Source organism: Ochlerotatus camptorhynchus, unplaced genomic scaffold (assembly GCF_037179485.1).
Source record: "Ochlerotatus camptorhynchus isolate MF236.1 unplaced genomic scaffold, CSIRO-AGI_Acam_v1.1 ptg000330l, whole genome shotgun sequence".
NCBI lineage: Eukaryota > Metazoa > Arthropoda > Insecta > Diptera > Culicidae > Ochlerotatus > Ochlerotatus camptorhynchus.
In genome coordinates this window covers 7,586,061-7,610,006 of record NW_027040818.1, presented here as the reverse complement: position 1 = coordinate 7,610,006, position 23,946 = coordinate 7,586,061, and the positions used below count along the sequence as shown (strand labels likewise).

The 23,946-nt window shown below is 39.2% G+C and overlaps 1 protein-coding gene across 1 annotated transcript in view; it reads left to right on the top strand.

The window, feature by feature from the left end:
• Positions 1–867: 867 nt before the first annotated feature.
• LOC135708655 (uncharacterized) overlaps positions 868–23,946 on the top strand; it is an 86,554-nt gene continuing 63,475 nt past the window's right edge. The window contains exon 1 of the mRNA XM_065230758.1: positions 868–1,401. Coding sequence (XP_065086830.1) covers positions 868–1,401 — 534 coding nt within the window. The remainder of the gene's footprint in view (positions 1,402–23,946) is intronic.

Here is a 23,946-nt window from a genome sequence, read left to right as displayed (position 1 = left end):
TCGACCACGTTCTAATCGACGGGAAATTCTTCTCCGACATTACCAACGTCCGCACGTACCGCAGTGCGAACATAAGTCTTGTACTCGAAAAAAATGCACAATTTTTATCCGTGGTTAAAAATTGATGAAAATCTGGGTATAACTAGTTTGGAGTGAATTGTTTACATGTGCAAAATTTCACAACAATCGGTTCAGTGGTTATTGAGATGTCATCGAAACAAGAAGAAAATGGAAAATCCGACTGCGACCATGAGATGGATCGGAAGACAACTGGGAATCACCCATACAACTGTGTCTCGGGTGGTAAAATCGTTTAAGGAGTTCCAGACGATCGAGTGGCGGGCTGGAAGTGGAAGAAAATTGAAAACAGCTGACCCTGTGAAGGCCCGCAAGATGTTGGATTATTTCAAGCGTAATCCGAACCTTTCGATTCGCGACGCGGCTCTGAAGGCAAAGTGTTCCGCCTGGTTCGTTCAGCAAACCATGAAACAAGCTGGGCTTCGTGTATTCAAGGTCCGGAAGGCACCGAACCGGCGTGATCAACAAAACACGGCGGCCAAATCCCGCGCAAGGAAACTGTATCGAGAGTGGTTAACGAAACCGGTGTGTGTGGTTATGGATGACGAAACCTGCATCAAGGCAGACGCAAAGCAGATACCGGGGCTGGAGTTCTACGTTGCCAAATCACGGTTTGATGTTCCGGAAGACATAAGGAAGAAGAAAGTGGACAAATTTGCCAAAAAATACTTGCTCTGGCCTGAAAGTTTCAAGAAAATCCGACTTAAAATAAATTTTTGGCGAACACTTTTGTCTGGTGCATTTTTTTCGAGTTCAGGCCTTAGATTAGGATCACTACTAAGTTGCAGTATGCATGCGCTCAAAACACTCGACAAGCGACAAAACGACAGACAAGCGCGTAACAAACAAAACTCGGTTTTCCGAAGGAAGAAGCGTCAGCAGGAAGACCAGGATCGCGAGGCGATGGAAAATCTGTACCGCGTAAACGACACACGGCAGTTCTACGAGAAGCTAAATAGTTCGCGCAAGGGCTACGTGACGCAAGCCGATATGTGCAAGGACTTGGACGGTAACCTTCTCACGAACAAATGTGAGGTGATTGAGAAGAGGAAGCAGTACTATGACGAGCAGCTCAACGATGATGCAGCAGAAACGAAGGTGGCATGGCAACAGACCTTGGAGCACGCGCAGAAGACGACAGACTACCGGCCCCTGATCTTCAAGAAGTTGAGGAGGATAACGAACAACAAAGCAACTGGTGTAGATCAACTACCAAGTGAGCTATTAAAATACGGTGGTGAGGCACTGGCTGGAGCGCTGCACTGGATGATTGCCAAGATTTGGGAGGAGGAGATACTACCGGAGGAGTGGATGGAAGGTGTCGTATGCCCAATCTACAAAACGGGCGACAAGTTGGATTGCTGCAACTACAGCGCAATCACACTGCTGAGCGCAGCCTACAAGGTACTCTCCCAAATTCTATGCCCCCGCCTGTCACCATTTGCAAGAGAGTTCTTGGGGCAATACCAGGCGGGATTCATGGGTGCCCGCGCTACCACGGATCAAATTTTCGCGATTCGCCAGGTTCTGCAGAAACGCCGCGGATACAACGTGCCCACACTTCATTTGTTCATCGATTTCAAATCCGCATACGACACAATCGATCGAGATCAGCTATGGCAGATTATGCACGAGTACGGATTTCCGGATAAACTGACGCGATTGGTCAAGGCGACGAAGGATCGAGTGATGTGCGTTATTCGAGTATCGGGGTCACTCACGAGTCCCTTTGAATCTCGAAGGGGGTTACGGCAAGGTGATGGACTTTGGTGTCTGCTATTCAACATCGCGTTAGAAGGTGTGATCAGAAGAGCAGGGATAGACACGAGTGGCACGATCTTCAGGAAGTCCATCCAGCTTCTTGGCTTCACCGATGACATCGGCATCACGGCACGGAACTTTGAGACGATGGCGGAAACGTACATCAGACTGAAGGCTAGGCGAATTGGACTTGCCATCAACGCATCAAAGACAAAATACATGAAAGGAAGAGGTTGTAGGGAAGCCAATGTTAGCGACCCACCCCGAGTTCAGATTGACGGTGACGAATTTAAGGTGGTCGATGAGTTCGTGTATTTGTACTTCTATTCAATTTTCATGCTGCCTCACTCTAAGGGAACTATCTACCTACCCTATTCTAAGACCATTCTCTAGCTAATAAATTATCACATTAAAGATTCATGTTAGATAGCATTTCCAACCAACTTCAAACAAAGATAAGTTTAGTTCTTTTCGAGGGATCTAGCATTTGATGTTCTGTTTATAGTCATGAGTGCATGTGTGTGTGCGCGAGTGTGTGTGGCCGATAGCATGGCAAATCTCTAGATCCGTGAGCATATTTTCCACAGCTCTACAGTCTTCGACAAAGTTGCTCGGTTTACAAAGTACCAACGTTTAAAGAATGTACTCGATTTTAGCTTTTAAATAGAGCGTCCTAGGGAGAGGGTTTCTTTATTTCACGTTTTATCAAGATTTTAAAGCATTCAATAAGTCCAAATCATGGGCAACAAGGCTGTGTTAAAACAAAAATTGCTATTACGGAAATTAGTTTTCCAAAAAGTTGAACTAATCCTGAGGATAGTTATTTCAATGATGACCACCAATTGCTCAAGATACATTTAAATGAGTGAAAAATAAAATGAGAGAAGCTATACACCAGACTTAATTGGTTACTGATTATGAACATTCAGTACGAAATATTGATGAAAATTGATGTCAAAACTTCTATTAACAAATTCGCAAGAATAAGGAGTCATAAACTGATTTATTTTATTCAGTTATTTGTTATACATATGTTATATATTCCTTACCTGTTAATATATAAGGAGGTTAGAAAAATAAATTTAACGAAAAAGGATTGTCACAAGTGATTATTTTTATTTCATGTAGGGGAAATGGCTCTAATGTTGGCCTATGGATCTACGATTGGGCACATCGCTATAAATCTGCTATTTGTCAATTTTCTCTAGATGAACGCGTTATTAGGGCGGTTCTTATGGATATTTTTGGTGGCTATTGAACATTTAGTCGATTGCTGCATTTATGTATGGGCCAAAATTAGAAGCATTTTGCGTTGAATTTGGTATTAACAAAGTGGAAAAATTACTTAGAGCGTAAATATACGATTGTAACTGTTTGTTTGGATCTGAAACGCGCTTTTGAAACAATTTCTAGCCACTTTGGAATTACGAGTACTGCGTTCAACGCTATTTGTCTGATAGAGCTAAACGGACTGTTTTAATGAATATTTTTCCAGTCCCGTGGGGAATAACCTTCGAGGGCCCCAGGGAAGTGTATTAGGGCCCCTGTTATTTATTGTGTATATTAATTACTTACGACGTGTTTTACGATTTTGCGACATTAATCTTTTTGCAGATTATACTGTGTTATACATTGCAGCGAAGGATTTAGATGATGCCGTTTCACACTTGAATGAAGATTTGCTTAGGTAGATGGTTGAAGTATGAAAGTATGGAATTCAATACAAGTAAAACTAAATTGATGGTAATTTTGCGGAATCGAGTAAATGAGAACGTCTCTGTTGTAATTGATGATGAGACTATTGATCACGTTCGGAAGAATAAATATCTTGGCGTGATTATTGATGACAACCTTAAGTTCAACTCTCACATTGACAATGTCATCAAGATAATTGCCAAGAAGTATGGAATTCTATGTCGATTGAAAAATGATTTAACTATTGCTCAACTTTGATGCTAGACGCCTTATAATGGTTGTCGGTGAAGCAAAGAATTGTATATTTGAGTATGGTGTTCATTTTTAAAGTAGTTAACGGTTTGTTGCCTCGATATTTGTTTGATCGAATTGAAAGACGAAGTGACTTTCATAGATATAATACTAGAAACGTGGTTGAAATAAGAACACCACACTTCTTGACTTGAGCTTCACAAAATTCAATGTTTTTTAAAGGAATAAATGTTTTCAATTCGATGCATAGACAAATAAAACGTTCAGCAACACTTAAAGAATTTTAAATACACTACATTTCACACGTTAAAACAGTCGTTTGAACAGTTATCCAGTGATTTTTTTTTTATAAATTGACAAGTTATGTATCTTTTTGAAGTTATCTCTAACGGATTATTTTGTATGGATAGCTGTCATAATGACTTTTTTAATAATTATTGAAACACTGCAAAAACTATTTTTGTTGCCACGATGGTGATGATGGATTTTTAATATTTGATTTAATAACGGGTGTTCAATAAAAAATAGAATTTTTTCAGCCATATATAAAAAAATTGTTTTCAGTATTTTTTTAAAACATAATGTTTACATAATGGTCAGCCGTACGACGCAACATAGCCACGATGCTCTCACAAGAGCGCTGGACGGCACTGAAATCATTCTCATTTTTTATTGAACACCCGTTAGTAGTAGATAAAAAAAGTAGGTTTTAGCCTTGGCGTGCATATTACGGCTATGTAGGACTGAATTTAACATTTGATAAAAAAGGGCAGTGCTGCACAATTTCGACAATACACGGTGATACTCAAAATTCTGCTTTGGTCACTCGTTTGAGCTAACAGTCATCGTCAAGGCAAACCATGTCAATTGTCAGTGGCATTTTTGTCAGTGACGAACATGTGCTGATTTGTTTATTAGCTTAATTTAAAATGAAATTAAATGTCTTGAGGAAAACATTCACATGGAGCCATTAAAGTGAACAAGCATCTACGTCCTGAAAAGCTTTAATTACAATAATGTGAGTCAGAATGCAAGAAATTACCCTTTCTGTTACCAGGTGAATCTTTGTCATTGACGAAAAAATGAATGAGATTTTGACAAAGATTTTTTTGAGGATCAAGTCTATCATTGACTATGTGACAAACAATTTTGTCAATATCGCGCAAAAGTCTGTCAATGACAATGACAAATCTCAGCACTGGTTCTGGGCAATTATGAAAACGGAACTTCACAAACATCCCAAAACTATTAAAACAGAGCTGGAATTGAAGAAAATTTGGGTAAAAACAACTTAAACTCTGGATTACTCATTAGTAGTTTGTCATTTCGTGAAAATTTCAAGAAAATCCGATAATCGGTTTAATTTTGGTGAGTAAATATGTGTGTGCCATTTTTATTGGATACACCCTTTATAGCGATGAAAAAACAAAATGCGCAAAGATAAGCATACAATTTTGAAATCGACAACTTTTTCAATGATGGTTCCGATGGTTGAGTGTTTTCTCATCCCCAGGATCAATCTCAGCTGAGGTTTCCTAGTGTCCTAACAACAGCATCAACCTACCAATACGCCTTTTTAATAGAAACTAAGCGGTCGATTCAACCTCTGGTGGTGAATATGAGCACGTCAAAAAAAAAAAAGGTTTTGTGAGCAGAAATTTGTGCCGTGAGGCATTGGAAGCGGAACACTTTTTCACTTTTCCTGATAAATTGATTCATCTGAGATGCTCAAAAACTTGATTTATAGTTGAAACATTTAATTCTGTATCATTTTTGCAAGGATTCTGCTTGTGTTCAGGAATATTTTTGCTGAGAAAAATGCAAAATTCCAACAGTGCCTTAGTGGTTATGATCTTCCGGATTTCTTTTGTGTGAATAGTTTAGGTGCAAATCCGTTCAGATGTGTAGAAAATCGTTAAACAAGACTACTACTGATGGAAGTTAAATTTTCTTTATTAGGGAGGCTTTCAGCCTGAGGCTGGTTCGCCTCCGAAAACTGATGGAAATTGGCAACATGTTCAATGGAAAATGCTTTAATTTGCGTTGTGAAAAATTCTTCTTCTGATGTAAACAAACGGTTTGTTTGACGTTTCCTCTCGAACTCGCGTGGTGCCCTCTACGTTGGTGATGCATTAAAAAGGCCTATGCTCTGTTTTAAATTTAATTCATTCCCAACTTGTGAACATTTTGCCAACAAGCTCTCATCGCAAACAAGGCTCCACCACATGATCCATTTCCCAGATCACTCCAGGTCAGAAGCACTTCTTTCAAACTAGCCGCCAAGCATAAGTGTGATCAATCCCCACCGATAATCGTTTGCCAAAAAAAAAACAAAAAATCGAACTCAACAACCATCGAAAATCAACCGACAGGTTTTGGGGCCTTCTGTCCGCTTCGCAGCTCCGTCAGAGGGGCTCATCTAAATAGCAATCAAAGCGAGTAGTAAGAGCGGGAAAAGAACGTATTATACACTACTATCCGTAGCTCGGGGATGGGCAGGTTAAACGCCTCCCCTCTGGCACCATAGTTATTGACATGCAAAACCGCAACTTCCATTCGCTTTAAAACCAGCACTCGAGGGAAGGAAGTCCTTCAAGAAGAAGTTATTGCTTTTGCCTGAACGGAGGTGAAGTAGCATTAGAAAACAAGCAAACAAACATCGCAATAAAAGAAAACGCAGGCATTAAACCGTCATCACCGTTTGGTTATTGCTGATCCGCGACTTGAGATCGCCCTAGCTAGGATCAGGCAGTCATTTAGACGTGGCTTTCAGCGCAGTCAGAGTGGTAGGAATCATAAATAGAAAGTGCTGCGTTGCTGCCGTTGATGAGGCGAACCAAGAAGTCCATTTGCAAACCGGAGAGGCTCGTGGGGGTTGCTTTGTGCGCCTCGAGTGCCCATTGTGCCCAGCAGTAAACATCCGAGGTGTAGGAAGATGCGGGAAGGACAAGCAGGGGAAGTAGAAAAGCTCTAATCGATTATCGTCATTAGATTGTTGCGTGAAATTAAAAATTCACTCTACTTACTACACTACTCCTGCGCTGCGATGCTGGTGGAGGGGCATATCGCCTCTGGGGTGTTTAATTGCCCCTAAAAGCTTTTGGCCTACGGCCTGGCTGAGGTGGTCCTCCATGGGGTCGGTCGGGTTCTATTGATGATTTACATACCTACATACATGTGTTGCATGAAGCCTGCAGAGTTTTGCGATGGATATGCTAATGATGACGAAGATGTTATGCTGTGGACCCCGGACCGGCCGGAAGGGAGTTCGATGTGGTCATCGTTTCGACACCCTCGTTTCTCACCACGGTGAAGCAGGAGAGAGTAGGCACCGGTTAATGGTTCATTGAGGGGAGACAATCTGTTGCTGGCAGATCAGTGGAAATGACTTTATCCTATCAAAACGAAGTACACAGGGTTGAGAACTACTTCGGCATAAGTGCCCATTTTCGGGCATCGAAACAAATGGTTCTAATGTTGGCCTGTGGATCAAAAGATCCATGCGTCATCTGGGCAATACAAATGGATATTTTTGGTTGCTATAGTGAACAAATGTTTACCTCGCCCATTCTATATGGATCCAATATTGGAGACATTAACCCTATTTCAGTGATTTTAACGTGAAGGAATCAATCATACCTTTGGTACGCTAGTTTTGTTCAAAAGCTATAAACAAATAATATCACATAACGATAATTCCAAATCTTTCTTTGGTGCAATAAGACCGCTATCTAATTTTTATATCTATATCATGTTATGCTATTGGTAAGTTGTGTACTATAACATGTTAAGAGCTTATTCTGCTATCAAAGCATAATTAGCATATGTTGTGATATTTTGGTATCATGAATTAAGGAGCTAATGTTGATCTGATTGCAGAATAAGCTATATTAATATGTCTTTCAATAGATTAATTTAAAAAAGTATCACAATTCTCGAGCAGATGGAAATAACTTATGAATGCCAAATCCTGTTCCTGATACCAAAATTTGGTTATGATAAGCCTGAGACTGAGGTAAATTACCAAATAATAATTAAAAAAAAAAAAAGCATGCAAAATACTTTGTAAATGACAAATACTGATATTGGATAACAAAATAATACCTGTATTGTTATATTTTATATAATTTGGTAATGGAATGGCACTGTGGTATTTTTGATGTTTTACCTCTTATGTCAGGCTAATTCATACCAATTTAAGGTATCGAGATATTCGTTTCTGCGCGGGTTGCAACTTATTATCGATTTCGGTCCAAACTTTCAATAGCTGCCGTTCTACGCATATCTGTCCCATGTTCTTAAAGTTACTATGAGAAAATCGTGAATAATGTTTCGAATCATTTATGCTCATTGGAAGAAATATAATTTAAAATAAGTTAGTGCATTGCTCACATTTCAACAGAATCAATGGTAACACAATGTCTATTTTAATACGAAATCCATTCAGTGGGACTGTTATGCCGAGAAATTGGTTATGAAGTATGAAATTCTGCGCATGTCAGTCCCACTAGGAACTTTTTTTTTTAATATCTTTATTAAGGAGACTTTCAGTCCTGGGCTGGTTCGCCTCCCACTAGGAAATGTTAGTTGCCATGTTGCTTTGATGGCCACGTTGTGTTTGACGTTTTTACTCTTGTAGTTGTGGTTGTGTTTACATGAGCGTGCTTGCGTTCTCTGCGACGTTTTGAATGGATAGTTTGCATAGGTTTGCATTATTAACCTAAATAAATAATAAGTGGGTTGACATTGCCGCTATCGTCGTTTGCTACATCTTTAAAACCTTTGAAGTATGGGCATATCGAAAAATTAAGGATTACTGCTCTGTGTAGAACAAAAACTTTTTTTTTTTTTTTTCTAGTTCGTTTATTTGGAAGGCTCAATCGCGATAGATTTACGGAGCCGATAGTAACAAAAACTTCTTAGCATCTTGTTCTACTACTTAGCAAGATGAGTGCTGAATCATTTTGAGTCCACCCATAGATTTATGGCGGATGACATGCTGTGACAAAATATCAATAACAATACATCACAAGATTTTTGATCGTGGACTTTGATGATTTCAAGAAAGGCTTTGGAAGAGTTAAAATGCACGGTAAGTATTTTTGACGTGGACTACGTCTTACGGGAAGGTACTGGGGGTAAATCGAAAATTTTAAATTTGCGACCGTCACGAAAAAGATGTAATTTTTTGAACGCTATAAGCTTTGTCATTCATAGATGAAATTGAAATTCGAATACACCAATCGATAGGAAATACCTTTCGTAAGCTGTTGCAATCTGTTGGCAAACCGATTGGGACACTGGAAATCTTGGACGGTGGTTACATTCAATTATTCCTAATGTTTCTTCGAGAGCGTGGTTTAAAGGCTTGGGCTTAAGTCGTGACTTCATTCGGGTGATGAGTAGACTTATGTCCAACCACTACTCGCTAGATGCTCATCTCAATAGAATAAACCTCGTGGACAGCAACATCTGTCAGTGTGGAAACGGTTACGATGACATCGAACACGCAGTTTGGCAATGTACGGATAATGACGCCGCCAAAGAGCGACTTTTGAATACCCTCGAGGCCCAAGGAAGACAACCCTATGTTCCTATCAGAGACTTGTTGGCAACTCGCGATGTCTGCTATATGCAGTCCGTTTATGTGTTTCTTCAAATGTCTAGTATAAGAATTTAATTCCTTTGTCTTTTGTCTCTCTTTATTAGTTTTTGTTTGTCTTGTCCCCCCGTCTCGATGAGTCTCATCGTCGCCCACTGGTCACCATAGCCGGTCGAACTCCAGACGAAACTAGAACAGCACTACTATTCATACTGGCGACAACGCTCTGATGAGACAACGAAACCCTACCTAAAGCTCCTCCCCTGATCCTATCCTTCAACAATGTACCCCTCTAACCTCGAGTAAGCCGCGAGTAATCGGCCCAACTCCTACTAGACATAGAATTAAGTGAATTTTGTTACAAACAGTGAACAATGAATTATCGGCTCCGTAAAGCTAACGCGATTGAGCCTTCCAAATAAACGAAATGGATAAAAAAAAGCTGTTGCAATAAAGTTTTTTTTCAATTTTTCATAAAAAACTGTTTTAAAAATGGACAAATAAAAAGTGATAATTTTATCACTGTTTTCATGAAATAAACGTTCTCCCCAAACCAGTCCTCATAATCAAGTACAATTTGGTTGCACATCGTGCTGCTTGAATCAGAAAAGTTATAAAACAGCGCTGCTAATGTGCCTCAACTCATTTTCGCTTCGGACGGTGGGTAAGCAGGTAGCAGCAGCAACAGCAGAAGCAGTAGGAAGGCTGTTCCTGTCAAGCGCGCAGAGTTCGAGTTTTGCAACTCGAATTTTGCGCGTTGTTCCCGTTGAGATCATTGGCTGCTGGTAGCAGCGTCGCCTCGATAGCGCAAGCGCTCCTTGCCTGAATGATAACTACAAATCTCGATTACTTTTCAGAAGGACATATCAGCTTTTGTAAACAACGCATTTTATAGTCGGTTTGCCATAACTAATAGCTCGCCCACATACTTACACCGCTAACAGGTTGGGAAAATTTTCCTCTATCTGATGGTAGTACTAGCATGCGTGGGCGAGCTACCAGTTACGCCAAATCGACGATCAAATGCGTTGTTTACAAAAGCTGATACGTTCCTTCGAAAAAGTAATCGAGAAATACTTCTTGGGCTGTGTACCAATTTCCAAGTTACATTTAACTCGTGGTTAAGCGTGACATTTCGTAAGTTATTATCAATGTTCAAAAATGCCGGAAATTGATCAGTTTTCAAACAGAACTCAGCCATGGTTACCAAAATTTAACTTCTAGTCGGTCCGAAATAACCACGCTCGTATATTATGGTTATTCGATAACTCATCTGTCACTTTTAAACACGAGTTAAATTCAACTCACCCATGGCGACACAGCCTTGGAAGTAAAATTATGGCCATCCATAAATTACGTATATTTTTGACCAATTAACTCTCCTTCCCCCTCGGAGCGTGTTTTGCAATACACCTAATACATGGCCGGTCCCAACTGCTGAAAATCCTCTCCTCCCTCAACTACTACGTTATTTATGAAAGTTCCCTAATCAACTGAAACTGAAACTGAAAGACAGCAGCACACACCACACAAAATGGGTTGGATATTAATGCGAACTTTCGGTATTGATAGTCAATATTTCGCGATCAGAACATTTTAGCTTGAAATCCCTCCGTTTAATTTCGGTACATCTTTAATCTATTGATTGAATTAAAAAAATCTTCATATGGTTTTTTAAGACTTCGTGCGTTTTGTGAACGCACATTCATTATTTTGCATAAGAAAACGGGAACGGGGTGTTTCTGTGGTGATAAAAAGGACATTTAATGTGATAAATTATCAGACGCTACCTCTATTTATGCTTTTAGATTAGCTATGAAAGTCCCTCATACTTGGAAAATTATGCTTTACAACGGTTTATACAACCCCAGTTTTTTTGCATAATTCTTCAAGTAGGACGGACTTGAAATGCTTATATCTTAGCATAAATAGAGGTACCGTCGAGTTTATTTTCAGTGCTAGGTTCTGAAATTCGACAGTGAGCGTTCAAAAGGGCCTGCTTGTAATGTTCGATTTTCTTCATAGATTTTCTGGTTTTTGGTTAAAATTTGACAGATGGAAAATTATCGATTAACCCTGCTATCCGAGCGTGGTTACTTCTGACAGACAAGAAGTTAAATTTTGACAACTGTGGCTCGAAAACCGCTCGATCAACAGCACGGGGATTTTCGAACATAGAAAATAATTTTCGAAATGTCACTTTTACGGCTTCAACCACAACTTCCCCACAATGGCAGACTCGATTAATGAAACAAGGCTGACAGTGTTTTGAAAATTAAATTTCGTGAAACAGCTTTAGAAATGAGGGTAAAAGATTTACCGAACGTTCAGCTGTTGAAAATTCGGTAAAAAATGATCGAATTCGATAATAATTTCCAAGTCTGTACCAATAGCTTAATGAAGTATAACAGCAAAATGTGATATTAAAATGCTATGATTTTTGATATTCTTTAGATATGGCAACACAGTGGCGTCGGTGGTGTAGTGGTAAGCGTGATTACCTCTCACCCCAGCAGGCCTGGGTTCAATCCCAGTCGGCGCCGCCGGGATGTTCTGAGGCATAGCATCTCTGATCACGCCTTCCTTCGGAAGGGAAGTAAAGCCGTTGGTCCCCGGTTCATGAGTTGATGGGTCGATAGGTAGGGTCCAGGTGTGGGAGCTGCCTTCCTGGCGTCGGTAGCATTGATGCTCAGCACGGAAAACAAGATCGACGTAAAACAAACCAAAGGAAAAAAAAAGATATGGCAACAACTGACTTTGATATTGCTCAGTTATGGTCCCATAGATTTTTTGATAGTTTTACCTCTTACTAATCAAACTAATAGGAATTTATGATGTTCGGCTTCCCAATTTAAATAGTAAAACTTACTGTTGATTAGCTATTCTCGTCTACTCGAAAAGCAATACAGTCTTGAGCGTATCCAGCGAGGTATCAATCAGAATGCTCGCAATCTCCGACACCGGCGAGAGACCAGCAATCGAGCACTTTTGCAACCGGAAAACTAGCTGATTCACGGCAACGTCGGTCACCGAATCACCACCAAAACTCGCGACGGACACATTGTCAGCACGTCCCCGGCCTAATTCACCAACCGGACCGGATCCGAACTCGCCTTCGGTGATGTTTTGATGTTTTTTCACCCATTAATGAGTATAAAAATACACATTGTTTTGACTGGTACTACATTCTTAAAATGTGTATTTTTCACACATTTTAAGATCTCCAAATTTACACAGTTTTTGACAGCATATAAACATAAAAATGTGTATTTTTACTCATTAATGTGTTTACGCTAGTTACCGTGTATAGAAGTGTAATCAAACCACAGTCAAAGATTTTCGATTCCCAACACTAGAGACGTGCTAGCGGCGCACGAGGGGCGTACGAATTTATTTTTAGTCAGCCTTTATTATATGAAACATTAAATGCTGGGAGTCGGGACGGTCCACCAGGGCACCCGATTGAAGCGAAATGGATGGGGAGAGTGGAAATGCCAACTCCATGTCTTTCAAATTTCGTGAATATAGAGCGGGCTCTTCTCCCCATTCATTGGGGCATCCTTCTGTTGGATGGTCTGTTTCTTGGCCGGAATTATGATCCTGCTGTTGGAAGGAGATTCTCATTTATACCGTGAACGCACGTGGGTGATGGTGCACACGGACTTACGCAAGCCGTTTTTGGCCCTTCATACAATGGCAGGATGAGTACAATTTCATTAGAGGTTATTAAACTTGATCAAGTCGAACAGCGAGGATATTCCACTGTCTACCTACTTAGAAAGTATCGCCGACTGCGGTAATTTTTACCGAAATCTGAACAGCTGAACTTTTCGGTAAAATTTATGCAATTCAATTGCTTTTCAGCTACTTTGAAACTAAATCTCCACTAAAATGACAAGTTTTGATCATTTAAACAAGGTTGAACATGTTTTGATATTATTTTCAAATTCAATAGCCTTTAAAATGAAGGTCAAAGTTTTACCGATCTTTCAACTGTTCTGATTTCGGTAAAATTTACCGAACACGGAAACAAAATCTTAGTGTGTACCGACAGTTGTCTTACTACAGTGAGTGGTAGCTCCATAAAAACCGTAAAAAACCCAACTTACACTCTCTAGCACAAGATAAAACATATTCTATTTGACTGCAGTATGGGTCCGATTTTGGCAACTCATAAATTTAGACTTCTTAACTTTCCACAGGTTTTAATAATTGCAAACCTGATTATCTGATCATGTCAATACTCCCAACATTATCCGAAAAATATTCGATAGAGTTGCAGAGCACAAGCAAATTAAATATATTGGAAATTTGTTGTGAAAATCGGACACCTTATGAACAGAGAGTTTATCGTTTAAGATCGACATATTTGATTAAGTTTCTTCAGCGGGGTCAGTTGGTTATTGTTTTTCAGATAGCTGCGTATTTTTTCCCCCGCAGTATAGTTGACTGTTGATATCCCATACCAAGAATATTTAAATTAACTTTTTCTCAATTGACAAATCAAAGTTGGCCCCGGTGGAGGATAGAAGAACTTAAAAGTGATGATGGTTTCAACATTTTGAACGATGAGGTATACGAGTGCAATCTTAAAATGCATTTATTTTGCGAACAGATTATTTTAAGAAATTTTGATTAGTACTTCGTTAGTAGAAAACTTTAGGGCTACTCTCAAAAGACTTATAATGTCGAGAAATTCTTTTCTTTTCGGATTTTTAATTGTATACATAGATTTCAGCTTTACTACCACTGTAGCAGCAACTTGATTTTCAAAAAAAGCTCCATTTGCAAAATAAAGCATTTCAAAATTGCACCCTTATTTTGAAAGAATCTTCACTTTCATAGTTCTTCTATGACACGGTAGCCTATTTTGATTTGCCAATAATTTGCAAACGATTGTGAAAATTAGTTGAAAACTCTCACTCCAGGCTTCTTTTCCAAACTGTAGTGATGCCTCGTAGCTTCGATCAGCTCGGTGGAAGCAATTTGGCAGACGTTGTCTATGGGTGAAGATTTCCGTTACTCTTCCTCTCCCTCTGTTAAGTGTTATCACTGAGCTCCGACTTGTTCCAATGTGGGGTTGGTATTGATGGTGGATGCTGTTTGTCTCTGATGTTTTCTGCTAGCTCCAACCAGCTCGATTATCTGGCAGCATTTCCGCATCACCGCAACGAGCTTCGATCAGATTGACCGTCTTGTCAGAAAGTGCTGTGGGATGCAAATATACGCATGGATTGGAAAGTGATGTCCGTGCGAGAGAATATAGATTTTCCGCATCCGTCCGCTCTTCAGATCGGTTCACAAAAAGTTCCTATTTTGTTCATTAAATTTTCCAATTGCTTTACTATTTACACTATTTGTACTATAAATCAATAAAAAAAAAATGCTGGATAAATTCTCAGTCAAATGACATATTGCATGACATATTTCCCATAAATGGTTTTGAAAAATATGCTTTTGAAAACTGCCCCATTTTCGTTACATGCCTCATTTTCGATTTTGCTATGTGACTCCCAGTATAGTAATGAAAGTGGTAGTTCCATCGAGGTAACTCTAAGACCAGTAGTGAGCCAATTTAAAATCGTTAGTTTCGTATCGATTGTTGGTAGTTTAACGTCAAAAACATCAATTGTGTGCACCAACACTTTAATTTTCAACAAAAAGAGTCTGCACAACATGCAGACAAAAAAATTACATCAAAATGTCTTCACATATATTCAAATTTATTCAAAATGAAGACATGTCTTCAAATCTGGAATCGCTGATTTTCTTCCAGAGTAGTTTTGCTATTTTACTCATCTAATGCACTTTGGCGTCACCATGCGGAGGTGTTAGATACTGAAAATAGGCCATTGAAGCATTCGGATGCTCTAAGCAAGTATACAATATAGTGCAAAAAGGGGGCTTAAAGGATTGATGGTCCCTTGGGTGGGTAATAATCAATGCAATTTTCTGTCTCTTACAATACCGACAAGTACGCCACAGAAAAAGATGGAACAATGTGATGTTGAATCAAATTATAATGAAAATAATTTACAGACCTTAGAGATTCCAACAGTACCAAAAGTCATAAAATTCATCATTAAATGGCCAGATAATGTCACTCAAAACTTTCCATTCCGCCTTCTTGGGAGGCTTAATTGAAGATATATTAAAATTTATGTTTGACACTTAAACTGCCCATAAAAACATAACTGTCCCATATGAATAGGAAATCCAGCAAAGATGGGACAATTATGCGAGTATCGGCAGTAAAGGTTAAGGTAATTAAAAGTTACACTTCCTAGATTAATCTGATGTTTTATCATAAGCAGGTACATCAGATCTGTTGTATTCAGAATTACCTGTCATACCGCCCAGGAAGTCCTATCTGGCTGTGTATCTCTTGTTCAGATTGATGCAAACATCATAATTACCAAAAGTGGTTGGATGAATTGCAAAACCAAAATGATATTCTTCGCTAGCGATCCATCCATCGCTGACTGACCGACATGACCAATCAACGATCGATCAACCGATAGTGGACCGCACGCACATACATGCATACATACATAAATCACTTGCTGCCATTCATGACGCCTATAATACACACTGAATCAAGCCGAATGCCACACAGTTCAGAAGTAATGCCGAGCATAAGTGTAGTGAAGGTCCCACCCGGTTTTCATGCTGATGACACAGTGGTGTCACCCACAGAGCGCCAGCCAGCTTACATAACGGCGTTCGACATTAAACCGCGAGAAATCATCCACATAAACGCACTTGCCCAACCGGTAGCAATCATACAAACTGAACCGAACGAACAAACCAACGGTATAACCAATGCAATGGCCGATTGGCGTTGTATGCTGCCTGTGACACCCAATCGGCTCACCTGCTACTACCATGCATCGAATAGACCTGTAGCTTGTTCTGAGGAAGGAGGTGTGCTTATAGCCGTCGTTTGTGACATTGAGATGACTGCAAGCAGGTCGAACACTCCAACTGCAAGTCTGCAAGGCAGAAACAGTTAAACTCTGCTTGAATTAATGTTTGAAGAATGTACTTAAGCTGATTTGTCTGGGAGGCGGAACAAGATGAATTAAATTTTCATTTGCGAACTGGTTGCGAATGACTTGTACATTTTCAAAAATTAAACAATGCAGAAATCAAAGCGATTTGAGCAAAATGATACACAACAACCGCCAAGTAGATTAATATGCCATTTGCTTTGGATCGGGTGAATAATCAGTATTGTTGTCAGTACATGCTGCTCCAATCGGGTATTTGATAGATCCATTGCAATTTTCGGGTCTCTGACCTACTCGTTTGGATCACCTACCCTGAAATGCTCCATAAATATTGAATATCGATCGTCGGTCTGATACTGTCTTCAACTCTATTCAAATGACTGGTTTTTTGCTTTGCAGCTGGCACTTAGAAAAGCACAAATTTCGGTGATGTTGCCATTAGCTGGATCGCTGGACCCCCAAAATTGCAGCCCTCACTCTCTCAATTTCTCTGACTCCGTCCGCCCGGGTCGAACTCCCATAGATTGGCACTTGGCCCGATCGGAAAGATGAAAAAGGAGATGAATCGTGAAGGCGATGATGATGGTTACCCTAGATGCGTGTATGGGTCGTTCCTTTCTTTCTATCTATCATTTTGACGCGGCGACGGTTGATGGATGCTTTCGACCGCCCCCTCCCCCTTAGTCAGCGACCGAATGAGTGTATGTGTACGAAAATCTCCGCCAAATTAGATGGTGTGAACCAGCCCAAGCAAAGAATTATCTGCTTGCTTGGTCATTAATTAAATAATTAAAGCGAGCTCCCCCTTAGATTGGAGTGGAACTCATAAACCCATTAGAGTGCATATGCATGCAAAAGGAATCACCGGTTGCTGGGTCGTTAATGGCTTGAAAAAAGGGAAATTTGGTTGGCATATTGATTTGAATGATTTACGTCTGTATCTCGCAAAGATGATGCCCCTGTGCTTGAGGAGGGATCATTTTACAATTTTACGTATAGATGTAATTATAAGGTTTTGGCTCTCCTTTCAATATGAAAGCTACTCTATTGAAGACGGTCAATGACGATTGGCCAAAAGCTCAAATTATTCCTCCGTCGGTGAGTCTCAATCCAGATTTTTGGCGATCAATGTGCGATTTTGGGCTGAAGGTGCGCCAAAGAAAACAAAACGTATGCCCTTGCATTAGAGTGCATCATTACATTACACCCAAGTAACCACAATGCCCGCTAATTACCGCTAGCCCTTTGTACAATATAAGGTTAATGTAGGGTTTTCTACTCATTATATTAGTCGTGTATCAGCCCCATATTGCAAAAAGGGCAGTTAGCGGGATTGGTGGTTACTTGGGCAGGGTACTGGCACGGCGTAGTGGTTAGCATCCATGCCTCTCGCGCTAAAGTTCACGATCTCATCCCAGGATAAGTCACAAATGGCTTAAAATGTGTTAAAGTGACTTTAATAAAAAAAACTGCCATGCAACTTTTGTCACAACACTACTCACTCTAGGTGATCGCATGACAACCCAAGTAACAAATTTTGGTTTTAGTAGGGATCTGTAGACCATGATTTAGACTTGCAGAATGCTTTAAAACCCCGATCAAACTTGCAATGCTTGGAAAGGTTTTTTTTTCCTTGGTTTGTTTTCCGTCGATCTTGTTTTCCGTGCTGAGCACCAATACTACCGACGCCAGGAAAGCAGCTCCCACACCTGGACCCTACCTATCGACCCATCAACTCATGAACCAGGGACCAACGGCTTTACTTCCCTTCCGAAGGAAGGCGTGATCAGAGATGTTATGCCTCAGAACATCCCGGCGGCGCTGACTAGGATTGAACCCAGGTCTGCTGAGGTGAGAGGTAATCACGCTTACCACTACACCTCCGGCGCCGCTTAATTGGAAAGGTTGTCCGAGGATTTGATTCGCGTCTGTGCAGTTCGAGTTGAAACTAAGCATAAAGTGCAAATATGTCCCAAGGTCGGATTAACTTCCATCGCATAAGAAGTAACTAAGCTGAAGTTTAGTTTGAACTGATGCATCAAATAATTAATTTTGATACTTATTTTGACGACATGATTACAAGCTACTCCAATACGGATATTCTTTGTTTGATGTCCAAAACTGATCTTTTGCTTCACCCGACATGGAGATATCGGAAGAGCTGGCTCTGGTCCTGTAAAATCATGAGATGCGCAAGTGCGTGCTAGTTCATCTGCTCACTGATTCCCTACGACGGAAGAATGGCCAGGAGGGTGGGTCATCTTTATTAGCCCCTCCTCCCTAATTCTCTATCGATACCTATCTATATCCCTAACAACAGTGCTAGATTAGAACAAATTAGGATACGATATGGATTTGTGGAATAACTTTTGAGTTTGTATGGGAAACGGGAAGAAATGATTTATTTATACGGTGTCCGGCCATTTGGCCGAATGCAGTTTGGCCAAATAGGTGGTTTGGCCGAATGCCGTTTAGCCGAATGGGTCGTTTAGCCGAATGCCGTTTGGCCGAATGCTTGAAATGAGATTTTGAATTTTTGAACATGGCAGCCCAGTTGACTTTTTTTTTCTTTCCACAATTCTGTTTTTTTTACATTATAAATATGGGATTTTCGTTAAATTATACATTTATAAAAGTGAAATTTTATATTGTCGTTGGATTTATTATTCTTTTACGCAGTTGTCATAACATAAAGGCAAATCAGAATTAAAAAATAATAAGACGCTTTTCAAACATGAACAGTTCTTTGGAGTTTTAATGTTCTTATTATTTTTGCACAGTAAACGCAGCTTGTTCTTAAATTAAAAAAAAAGGTTTTAAACATTTTTGGAGATTGTTCAAACATAACCAGTTCTGTAAGGTTTTGTTTTTCTACTCATTTTTGCACAGTAAACGCAGCTTGTCATAACATTTAGACCAATCAGAATTGTTTTAAAATATAGGAGATTTGTCCTTCTTTCAAACATGATCAGTTCTTTGGAGTTGTGTTGTTCGGCATTCGGTTAACGACATTCGGCCAAACGGCATTCAGCCAAATGGCATTCGGTAAAATGGCATTCAACCAAATGGCATTCAACCAAATGGCATTCGGCCAAATGACCAGGAACCATTTATGCAGCCATTCCATAGCAAAACGATACAGTTTGCTCTCAGAATTTCGTAAAAATTGGTTATTTTGTTCCTTATCGAAAAATTATTTGACCGGTATTTTTTATTTTGCTATAAGGATGGCCATTTCCATGTTAGGGTGACCCAATTTTTTTTTCAAAAATGACTATTTTCAATAATTTATGACTTTTGAACCACTTAGCCGATTTCAAAAATCAAAATATAAAATGAAAGGTTATTAAAAATTATGTTTAGAAAAAAAAAATAAAAAGATTCTAAATATTGGGATTTTGTATTTCAAACATTGCACAATGGTCCCAAAGCCGTATTTAGGAAGACAAAAATGTTTGCGCTAAAACCGTTGATTTTTGGCATATGGTGTCTTGCGGAAAGTTTCTTCATATTTTTTGGCCTATTTTTTCATGTTAGTTAAATAAGGGGGTCCATAAAATTGGCGAATTGAAAATGTGAACTTTTTTATTATGTGAGATAGACCAGTGCAATGTTGTAGAAAGTTGCAGAACAATCAATTTGTGGCACCTTTGCTGTAGCCACCAAACTTCCATCTCTTATGGTTCATGAGTTATGATTTTTTTTAAACAAGCAAGTTAGGGTGGCCTCTGAAAAATTGGCTTTCTATGAATATCTTTTCAAACGTTCATTTTTTGTAAAACAAATGTTCCAGACACTTTTAGAACTTTTAATGACAACTATTTTTGTTTGAGCAATCAAGTTGCTATCTTTTTTTATTGGAAAGGGAAAGGCGATTTTCTTCAAAAAACTGGAATTTTTCAATTGTCAGTATCCCTAAAATCAATGTATGAAAAGATAATTAAAGATAATATTTATTCTACGGTTTACGCTAGCTTATATTATAAAATATCAAACATGGCCTACTGGGACTGTGTTACAAACCATACCTTCCACATCACTGGCCACCTTCATGGACTTCTTTACACTATCTGCGTTTTCCGGAAACTCCGATAGATTTTTGATGATATTTCCTGCGTCTCGAAGGCCAGAATTTGTTGCACTGGTGGCTTGAGCAAAGGTGCCGCAAATTGATTGTTCTGCAACTTTCTAGAACATTGCACTGGTCTATCTCACATAATAAAAAAGTTCACATTTTCAATTCACCAATTTTATGGACCACCCTAATTTCACTAAATACGGCTTTGGGACCATTGTGCATCGATTGTATTTTTTTTATGGTTTTCATGGTTTGTAGACAGAGGGTACAATATGTTTTTATAATTTTAGTGGGAATGACACGTCATAGATACCAAAATTAATTAAGTGAAATTAAATGGAAGATAACCCTTTTTGCTGTTTTATTTAAGCATTCCGCATTAAGAATCGGGTTATTACCCGATTTCATTACTTCATTATGATTACTACCAAGCCTTTGGGATTTTTTCCTCATTAGAGAGTTGTATCGATTTTTCTCTTTTACTTTACTTAAATCTTTCGGCAACATGTTGGGGGTGAAATTTAAAAAAAAAAACCAGGATCGATCGCGTTACGAAAAGTGGTCAGGTTTTGACCACTTGTAACTCTGTCAATAGCTGATGGATTTTAATTCAATTTGAATTAAAAATTTTCTACAAATCTGTTAAAATTTACACTTCATTAATTTTCAATAGGTCACCATTGAAAATTACACAAATGCCCAACTGTTGTAATTGTGATCAAAATTATCACCGCTTGCCTGCAAAAGCGCTTTCTTTAACTCAGATTTCAAAATCGAATTTTATTCGGTCTCGCCGAACGGTGCTTATTCAACATCGTGTGTGGTGTTCGGTCGGTCGTCATCAGCAGCAGCAGTGCTTTCGGTGCGTGGCGTTGTACATTGTTCTCCAGTATACACCGGAAGGCTCCCCGTAAGCAGCTAGCTATGAAAGCAGCCCTCAAGAGCTCTCGATTCACCAAAGAAGGAGGAAGAAGCTGCACCGCTACTGATCGGATTCAGTTGCTCGTAGTGAGCTACTGTGGGCCATCTATGCCTAGCGTGTCACCCTCGTTAACATACAACGCGTTAAAAACATATTTTTAACGCATTTCATAAATAGCATTATTATTATAAACCTGGAAATTATACCTCAAATATATGGAAAAACCTAGAAAACTCAGGGAACTTTATTTAGCCAAATGAGTGGACACCCTGTAGATAGAGAAGAACGATCCTAATAGCTCCGCATTACTCAACCAACACGACAAAACGGTTCTTTTCAGGATCACCACAAATTATTGTTGTTTAAGAGTTAATTTTCATTGAAGGTTCGTTCGCCTTGCTGCCAGCCATATCACCCCAAAGCTCTTCGATAATGTACCAACCGGCGGACGTTTTAGTGGGTTCCTGAGATCCCCACTAATACCATCCCCGATATCAGTCATCTCCACTTCGTTGTCAGCTGTGTTGTCAATCTCTACTGATACCGTTGTCTCTATTGCTTGAGAGATTACTATCACCTTTTCAGTAGGGATCGATGAACCCGGTCCATCAACCTTACCTGATGGACTGCCTGCTGGTTTGAGTGCAGGTCTGATAGGAACGGAGATCGGAGTCAGATTCAATGAATCTGATATTGTCTGAGTGCTGGGACCAGCTTGATCGCCATTGTTGGTCAACACATCACTGTACATATCACCATTTTGAGTCGTTTATCTATTAGCAAACATTATAATTTGAGACATCAAAAGGCTAGATGTTCCTCACTCTTACAGTAATAGTATCGGTTCTTCAGGCCCTCATAGAAGATTTGAGCCTTGAAATAACCGATGAACATGTTTGCTGGTAGCTCTTTGAAGATCTCCATGTGGACACCCCTGATACCACTGAACACACTGTATCCATAGTTAACTGGATACTTCTCTCGAACATGTTGCCTGATGGTACCGAACTGGCTCAAAACCGTTAAAATGTCCTTGTCGTCTATCAGAAGGCAGAATAAAAATCCGAACATACCGGAACAAACTGCTCGCAACCTCGATTCGCACAGAAATCCTAAAGCCATCTTCATATTCAAATTCGTATTGTTCATCTAACCCGGTCGCAAAACAGTTGAACTCATTTCCATCCAGAAAATTAGGCTCTGAACCATTTGGGGGATTTTTTTTAACTTTTGGTTTAAATTTGACAGATGGAAAGTTATCGATTAACCCTGCTATCCGAGCGTGGTTATTTTTGACAGACAAGAAGTTAAATTTTGACAATCGTGGTTGAGTTCTTTTCGAAAACCGATCGATCGACAGCACAGGGATTTTTGAACATTGAGAATAACTTTCGAAATGTCACTTTTAACCTTGAGTTAAATTCAACTCGGCAAATGGTTCACAGCCTGGTTATTTTCATCCTTGTACAGGTATACCTCGATTATATGGACCCTCGATTATTTGTACCCTCGATTTTACGTACTTCGATTTTATGTAGATATTTTTTGTACTTTAATTTTTTGTTTTGAAACCTATATTTTTTTTTTGATTTTGGTTGTTTGTTAACATAACATAACACATCATTCGTCATGGATTTGAAAACCAATAATAGCGAACGGATTATTCATTGGGAACCTATTTTAAGTACGGGGTTAACAACAACTTACAACGCTCTTTTTTGGCTGTATGATTTTGTTGTAAGTTTTTGTTGACCCTGTGCTTGTAAAAGATACCCAAAGTATTAAACCCGATTCCGGTCCTATATAGCAATATTCCGCTAATATTTCCTATAAAACTGTCAGTTTAAATCTAGGTAACTTTGACACATATGTGGGTAGATTTACGTTAGCGTGTACTTTATGACATTTCAAGCTGAAAATTTCATTAGGTCCTAAGTAACATTGATCCATTCTCTTCGTCGACTTTCTCTTTTGTTAATAACTTGAGCACATAACCATTTCTTGTCATGTTTGTCGTATTAGATGCTAGATGCAAGCTTCTTTTATCGATCTGTGTGCTGAAAATACCTGGGAATTGGTTTTCATGGCCGTGGGAATACATAGAGAAAGTCGACGAAGAGAATCTTTCAATGTTACTTAGAACCTAATGTCATGTTCAGCTTGATTTATGATCATGATAAAGTTAGTACCCCTACATTTACTTGAAACCGTGCAGATTGAAATCTGAAAAATTGCTTCTGATAATTCTTCCAAAGCACAGATTTTTCTTCTCCTCACTGATAAAATAAAGATTATACCGAGATTATACAAGGTTTGAAGAATGGAGTTTCGATCTGAGATATGATGGAAAAGTATCGCATCAAAGCACGATCTACCATATACAACATCCAGCAGTCTAAAACAAAGATAATGAACAATATTGCGAACATCCAAGGAAACATTGGTAAGTATTTTAAAGTTTTATTTACTAATAAGTTGCCTTCAAAATTTTTGTTTAAAGCATATCGCAAGACCTTCATGCAAGCTAGTTACCCAAAAGTGGATGAAG